Source organism: Balaenoptera ricei, chromosome 4, assembly GCF_028023285.1.
Source record: "Balaenoptera ricei isolate mBalRic1 chromosome 4, mBalRic1.hap2, whole genome shotgun sequence".
NCBI classification, from domain to species: Eukaryota; Metazoa; Chordata; class Mammalia; order Artiodactyla; family Balaenopteridae; genus Balaenoptera; species Balaenoptera ricei.
Window position 1 is genome coordinate 11,717,120 of NC_082642.1, and position 8,012 is coordinate 11,725,131.

Sequence of the window (8,012 nt, forward strand, 5' to 3'; positions counted from 1 at the left end):
GACTGTAGAGCAGAATAAAGAAAAAAGAATGAAAATAATTGAGGTCAGTCTCAGAGACCTCTGGGACAATATTAAATGCACCAACATTCGAATTATAGGGGTCCCAGAAGAAGAAGAGAAAAAGAAAGGGACTGAGAAAATAGTTGAAGAGATTATAGTTGAAAATTTCCCTAAAATGGGAAAGGAAATAATCAAGTCCAGGAAGCACAGACAGTCCCATACAGGATAAATCCAAGGAGGAACACGCCAAGACACATATTAATCAAACTGTCAAAATTAAATACAAAGAAAAAATATTAAAAGTAGCACGTGAAAAACAACAATAACATACAAGGAAATCCCTGTAAGGTTAACAGCTGATCGTTCAGCAGAAACTCTGCAAGCCAGAAGAGAGTGGCAGGACATATTTAAAGTGATGAAAGGGAAAAACCTACACCCAAGATTACTCTGCCCAGCAAGGATCTCATTCAGATTTGACAGAAAAATTAAAACACTTACAGACAAGCAAAAGCTAAGAGAATTCAGTACCACCAAACCAGCTTTACAACAAATGTTAAAGGAACTTATCTAGGCAAGAAACACAAGAGAAGGAAAACACCTACAATAACAAACCCAAAACATTTAAGAAAATGGGAATAGGAACATACATATCGATAATTACCTTAAATGTAAATGGATTAAATGCTCCAACCAAAAGACACAGACTGGCTGAATGGATACAAAAACAAGACCCATATATATGCTGTCTACAAGAGACCCACTTCAGACCCAGGGACACATACAGACTGAAAGTGAGGAGATGAAAAAAGATATTCTATGCGAATGGAAATCAAAAGAAAGCTGGAGTAGCAATTCTCATATCAGTCAAAATATACTTTAAAATAAAGACTATTACAAGAGACAAAGAAGGACACTCCATAATGACCAAGGGATCAATCCAAGAAGAAGATATAAAAGTTGTAAATATTTATGCACCCAACATAGGAGCACCTCAATACATAAGGCAAACACTAACAACCATAAAAGGGGAAATCAACAGTAACACAATCAAAGTAGGGGACTTTAACACCCCAGTTTCACCAATGGACAGATCATCCAAAATGAAAATAAATAAGGAAACACAAACTTTAAATGATATATTAAACAAGATGGACTTAATTGATATTTATAGGACATTCCATCAAAAACAACACAATACACTTTCTTCTCAAGTGCTCATGGAACATTCTCCAGGATAGATCATATCTTGGGTCACAAACCAAGCCTTGCTAAATTTAAGAAAATTGAAATTGTATCAAGTACCTTTTCTGACCACAACAGTATGATACTAGATAACAATTACAGGAAAAAGTCTGTAAAAAATACAAACACATGGAGGCTAAACAATACACTACTTGATAAACAAGAGATCACTGAAGAAATCAAAGAGGAAATCAAAAAGTACCTAGAAACAAATGACAATGAAAACATGATGACGCAAAACCTATGGGAGGCAGCAAAAGCAGTTCTAAGAGGGAAGTTTATAGCAATACAATCCAACCTTAAGAAACAAGAAACATCTCAAATAAACAACCTAACTTTACACGTAAAGCAATTAGAGAAAGAAGAACAAAAATACCCCAAAGTTAGCAGAAGGAAAGAAATCATAAAGATCAGATCAGAAATAAATGAAAAAGAAATGAAGGCAATGATAGCAAAGATCAATAAAACTAAAAGCTGGTTCTTTGAGAAGATAAACAAAATTGATAAACCATTAGCCAGACTCATCAGGAAAAAAAGGGAGAACCTCAAATCAATAGAATTAGAAATGAAAAAGAAGTAACCACTGACACTGCAGAAATACAAAGGATCATGAGTGATTACTACAAGCAACTATATGCCAATAAAATGGACAACCTGGATGGAATGGACAAATTCTTAGAAATGCACAACCTTCCGAGACTGAACCAGGAAGAAATAGAAAATATGAACAGACCAATCACAAGCACTGAAATTAAAACTGTGATTAAAAATCTTCCAACAAACAAAAGCCCAGGACCAGATGGCTTCACAGGCAAATTCTATCAACATTTAGAGAAGAGCTAACACCTATCCTTCTCCAACTCCTCCAAAATATACCAGAGGGAGGAACACTCCCAAACTCATTCTACGAGGCCACCATCACCGTGATACCAAAACCAGACAAAGATGTCACAAAGAAAGAAAACTACAGGCCAATATCGCTGATCTACATAGATGCAAAAATCCTCAACAAAATACTAGCAAACAGAATCCAACAGCACATTAAAAGGATCATACACCATGATCAAGTGGCATTTATCCCAGGAATGCAAGGATTCTTCAATACACGCAAATCAATGTGACACACCATATCAACACATTGAAGGAGAAAAACTGTATGATCATCTCAATAGATGCAGAGAAAGCTTTCGACAAAATTCAACACCCATTTATGATAAAAAAAAAACCTCCAGAAAGCAGGCATAGAGGGAACCTACTTCAACATAATAAAGGCCATATATGAAAAACCCACAGCCAACATCATCCTCAATGGTGAAAAACTTAAACCATTTCCACTAAGATCAGGAACAAGAGAAGGTTGCCCACTCTCACCACTATTATTCAACATAGTTTTGGAAGTTTTTGCCAAAGCAATCAGAGAAGAAAAAGAAACAAAAGGAATCCAAATTGGAAAAGAAGAAGTAAAGCTGTCACTGTTTACAGATGACATGATACTATACATAGAGAATCCTAAAGATGCTACCAGAAAACTACTAGAGCTAATCAATGAATTAGGTAAAGTAGCAGGATACAAAATTAATGCACAGAAATCTCTTGCATTCCTATACACTAATGATGAAAATTCTGAAAGTGAAATTAAGAAAACACTCCCATTTACCATTGCAACAAAAAGAAGAAAATACCTAGGAATAAACCTACCCAAGGAGACAAAAGACCTGTATGCAGAAAACTATAAGACACTGATCAAAGAAATTCAAGATGATACAAATAGATGGAGAGATATACCATGTTCTTGGATTGGAAGAATCAACATTGTGAAAATGACTCTACTACCCAAAGCAATCTACAGATTTAATGCAATCCCTATCAAACAACCACTGGCATTTTTCACAGAACTAGAACAAAAAATTTCACAATTTGTATGGAAATACAAAAGACCCCGAATAGCCAAAGCAATCTTGAGAAAGAAAAACAGAGCTGGAAGAATTAGGCTACCAGACTTCAGACTATACTACAAAGCTACAGTATTCAAGACAGTATGGTACTGGCACAAAAACATAAATATAGATCAATGGAACAGGATAGAAAGCCCAGAGATAAACCCACAGACATATGGTCACCTTATCGTTGATAAAGGAGGCAAGAATATACAATGGAGAAAAGACAGCCTCTTCAATAAGTGGTGCTGGGAAAACTGGACAGCTACATGTAAAAGAATGAATTTAGAACACTCTCTAACACCATACACAAAAATAAACTCAAAATGGATTAAAGACCTAAACATAAGGCCAGACACTATGAAACCCTTTGAGGAAAACATAGGCAGAACACTCTATGACATACATCACAGCAAGATCCTTTTTGACCCACCTCCTAGAGAAATGGAAATAAAAACAAAAATAAACAAATGAGACCTAATGAAACTTAAAAGCTTTTGCACAGCAAAGGAAACCATAAACAAGACCAAAAGACAACCATCAGAATGGGAGAAAATATTTGCAAATGAAGCAACTGACAAAGGATTAATCTCCAAGATTTACAAGCAGCTCATGCAGCTCAATAACAAAAAAACGAACAACCCAATCCAAAAATGGGCAGAAGACCTAAATAGACATTTCTCCAAAGAAGATATACAGATGGCCTACAGACACATGAAAGAATGCTCAACATCATTAATCATTAGAGAAATGCAAATCAAAACTACAATGAGATATCATCTCACACCGGTCAGAATGGCCATCATCAAAAAATCTACAAACAATAAATGCTGGAGAGGGTGTGGAGAAAAGGGAACCCTCTTGCACTGTTGGTGGGCATGTAAATTGATACAGCCACTATGGAGAACAGTATGGAGGTTCCTTAAAAAACTACAAATAGAACTACCATACGACCCAGCAATCCCACTACTGTGCATATACTCTGAGAAAACCATAATTCAAAAAGAGTCATGTACCACAACATTCACTGCAGCTCTATTTACAATAGTCAGGACATGGAAGCAACCTAAGTGTCCATCAACAGATGAATGGATAAAGAAGATGTGGCACATATATACAATGGAATATTACTCAGCCATAAAAGGAAACGAAATTGAGTTATTTGTAGTGATGTGGATGGACCTAGAGTCTGTCATACAGAGTGAAGTAAGTCAGAAAGAGAAAAACAAATACCGTATGCTAACACATATATATGAAATCTAAAAAAAAAAAAAAAAAAAAAAAAATTTTCATGAAGAACCTAGGGGCAAGACGGGAATAAAGACGCAGACCTACTAGAGAATGGACTTGAGGACATGGGGAGGGGGAAGGGTAAGCTGGGACAAAGTGAGAGAGTGTTAGTGTATATATGGACGTATATACACTACCAAATGTAAAATAGATAACTAGTGGGAAGCAGCCACATAGCACAGGGAGATCAGCTCAGTGCTTTGTGCCCAGCTAGAAGGGTGGGATAAGGAGGGTGGGAGGAAGGGAGATGCAAGAGGGAAGAGATGTGGGGATATATGTATATGTATAACTGATTAACTTTGTTATAAAGCAGAAACTAACACACAATTGTAAAGCAATTATACTGCAATAAAAATGCCAAAAAAAAAGACTCACTATAGATGTAAGGACACACCACACAGACTGAAAGTGAAGGGATGCAAAATATGTTTCATGAAAATAGAAACCAAAAGAAAGCTGGGGTAGCTATAGCTATATCAGACAAAATAAACTTTAAAATAAACACTGTAATATAAGACAAAGGTGGGCATTACATAATGATAAAGTGTCAATCCAACAAGAAGATATAACATTTGTAAATATTAATGTACCCAACAAGGAGAACCTAAATATATAAAGTAAATATTAACAGACCTAAGGGAGAAATTGACAGCAGTACAATAATAGTATGGGACTTTAATACCACACTTACATCAATGAATAGATCATCCAAACAAAATCAATAAGAAAAGCCAACCTTAAATGACACATTAAACCTGACAGGTTTAATACATATATACAGAACATTCCATTCAAAAGCAGCAGAATACTCAGTCTTCTCAAGTGCACGTGGAACATCCTCCAGTCTAGGTCATATATTAGGTCACAAAACAAGTCTCAATAAGTAAGAAGACTGAAATTATATCAAGCATCCTTCTGACTACAATCGTACGAAACTAGAAACCAATTACAAGAAGCAAACTGGAAAAATCACAAATATGTGCTTAAACACGTTATTGAACAACAAATGGGTCAACCATGAAACCAAAAGGAAACCAAAAAAAAAAAAAAAATACCTTGAGACAAATCAAAATGGAAATGCAACATACCAAAATCTATGGTATGCAGCAAAATTGATTCTAAGATAGAAGTTCAGAACAAAACAGGCCTACCTCAAAAAATAAGAAAAAATCTCAAATACTCAATCTAACTTTACACTTAATAGAAATAGAAAAAAAACAAATGAAGCCCAAAATTAGTAGAAGGAAAGAAATAATAAGATCAGATCAATAATAAATGAAATAGAGACTAAAAAGACAATAGAATAGATGAATGAAACAAAAAGCTGGTTCTTTGAAGAAATAAGCAAAATTAACAAACCTTTATCTAGACTTACCAAGAAAAAAGAGAGAGGGCTCAAATTAATAAAATCAGACATGAGAGAGAAGTTACAACAGATAACAAAAAATACAAAGGATTATGAGATACTACTATGAAACTAGAGGAAATGGCTATATTCCTAGAAACATACAAATTTTTCTCATAGTGGGCCAAGAAGCAAGTGTCAACAAATTTCAAAGAATTGCTATAATTTGGACCTTGGTGTCTAAGCAAGTAACACTAAATCAGAAGTTGATAAAGATACATGTTTTTAAATATTTTGTACACATGGAAACACGTAAATAAGTCAGGGATAGTAAGTAATGCATAATGAAATTTTAAAAATACATTAAATTGTATAATGTGAAAACTTCTGGAATGCAACTACAAATGTTAAAGAGAAATGTATAGCTGTAAATACTTATTGAAGAAAAGAAGTGAAAAATTAATGAACCTGGTATTTATCTCTAAAAAGTTAGTAAAAGAACAGAACAAACTCAAAGGAAGCATAAGGAAAAAAATACTGAATTACTGATTGAAGATAAATAAACAAACAGTATCCACACCTGGTCTCTAGATGGAAAAGAACTTTCAAAGCAAGTAAGTCACAAAGTAACAGACTGCTAAGTTAGAATATCTTAAACTTCTGTCCCTCAAAACAAATCATAATGTTAAATATTCAAAAGCAGACAATAAACTAAAATATATGCTTCAAATATGACCAAGAAATAATATCCTTATATTAATAAAAATTTTACTTAAATGAGAAAAAGAATCAAATTCCAAATGGAAGTGGACAAAGAATATGAAAAAGTAATTTATACAACCATTAAAGAGGGACTACAAATAATCAGTAACCATATGAAAACATTTTCAAAAACATGAAGAAAAGGAATAAACAGCAATGAAATACCCCTTTTCATTTTTTTTTCATAATGATGAACTCTCAATGCTGATGAAGATTTAAGAAATCAGACACTCATGAGCTATAGGTACAACTTTGGGGGAAAAAATTGAAATATCCATTGAAAATTTTAATGTTGATATTTTTCATGTGTATTAGTTTATTCCAAAAAATTAGGAGATGCAGACAAATAATTATGTGTACTCATAAATAGCAATGTATAATCTATGTTGCAAACTTCACTCTAATAAATAAAAAAATATTAAAACCTAAAACTTAAGGTATGAGATTTATTAAGCACATTATGAGCTATCTCTAAAATAGAATGTTAAAGACTCAAAATAAATGCTCAGTAAATGAGCGTTAATAACATGGATATTCAGGATATATTATTCAGTGAAAAAAGCAGGATATAAGCATACTATAATACCAACTGTGTATCTGGAAGGAACTTGAACCGAAACATTAATGGTAGATCTTGAGACGATTGAAATTATAAGTTTTTCCCTTTTTTCTTCCTATATGTTTATATATTGAGTATAGGTGAATGAAAAAAATAGAGAGAGAAATAAGTTGGAATTAGTTGCTGTTTTAAGGGAAATGAATTTCTATTACATTCAAATTTATTATTTTGGTGTATTTAAAAGTAGTCTATCATTCTTAAGCCCTTAGAAACTGGTTCCTCATAGGTCTGATCTTCAGAATTCTGCTTTAATATGTTTTATAATCATGTTTTAATAACACAGGACCTAAAATTCACTCTCAGGTATAAGGTTTATAACTGTTTCTACTATTAAACCAGCTTAATTACATTTATTTTTCATTTTCATCCTAGGACTACATGTATTTTGAATTCTGGTCATAAGAATCAGCCTGAAAGATCATGCCAGAGATCACTGGCATTAAGTTTTGCCAGACCTCAGCAAAATTAAACAAATTTCACTTAGAATATCTAAATAAAATTTTTTTTCACTAAAATTATTTGTATGAATTTTTCTGCATAACAAACCACACCAAAATTTAGGAACTTAAAAATCATCATTGAAAGCAAAAATAAACAAATTGGACACAATCAAACTTATAAGCTTTTGCACATCAAAGGAAACCATAAACAAAATGAAAAGACAACCTATAGGCTGGGAGAAAATATTTGCAAATGATGCGACCAACAAGGGCTTAATTTCCAAAATATACAATCAGCTCATATGACTCAATAATGAAAAAACAAACAACCCAATCAAAAATTGGGCAAAAGACCTAAATAGACATTTCTCCAAAGA

At 33.3% G+C, this 8,012-nt stretch overlaps 1 protein-coding gene across 1 annotated transcript in view; it reads left to right on the forward strand.

Annotated features, from left to right (window-relative positions):
- LOC132365197 (phospholipid scramblase 1-like) overlaps positions 1-7,664 on the forward strand; it is a 31,295-nt gene extending 23,631 nt beyond the window's left edge. The window contains exon 8 of the mRNA XM_059921882.1: positions 7,568-7,664. Within this exon, the coding sequence (XP_059777865.1) occupies positions 7,568-7,664 (97 nt within the window). The remainder of the gene's footprint in view (positions 1-7,567) is intronic.
- Positions 7,665-8,012: the final 348 nt, after the last annotated feature.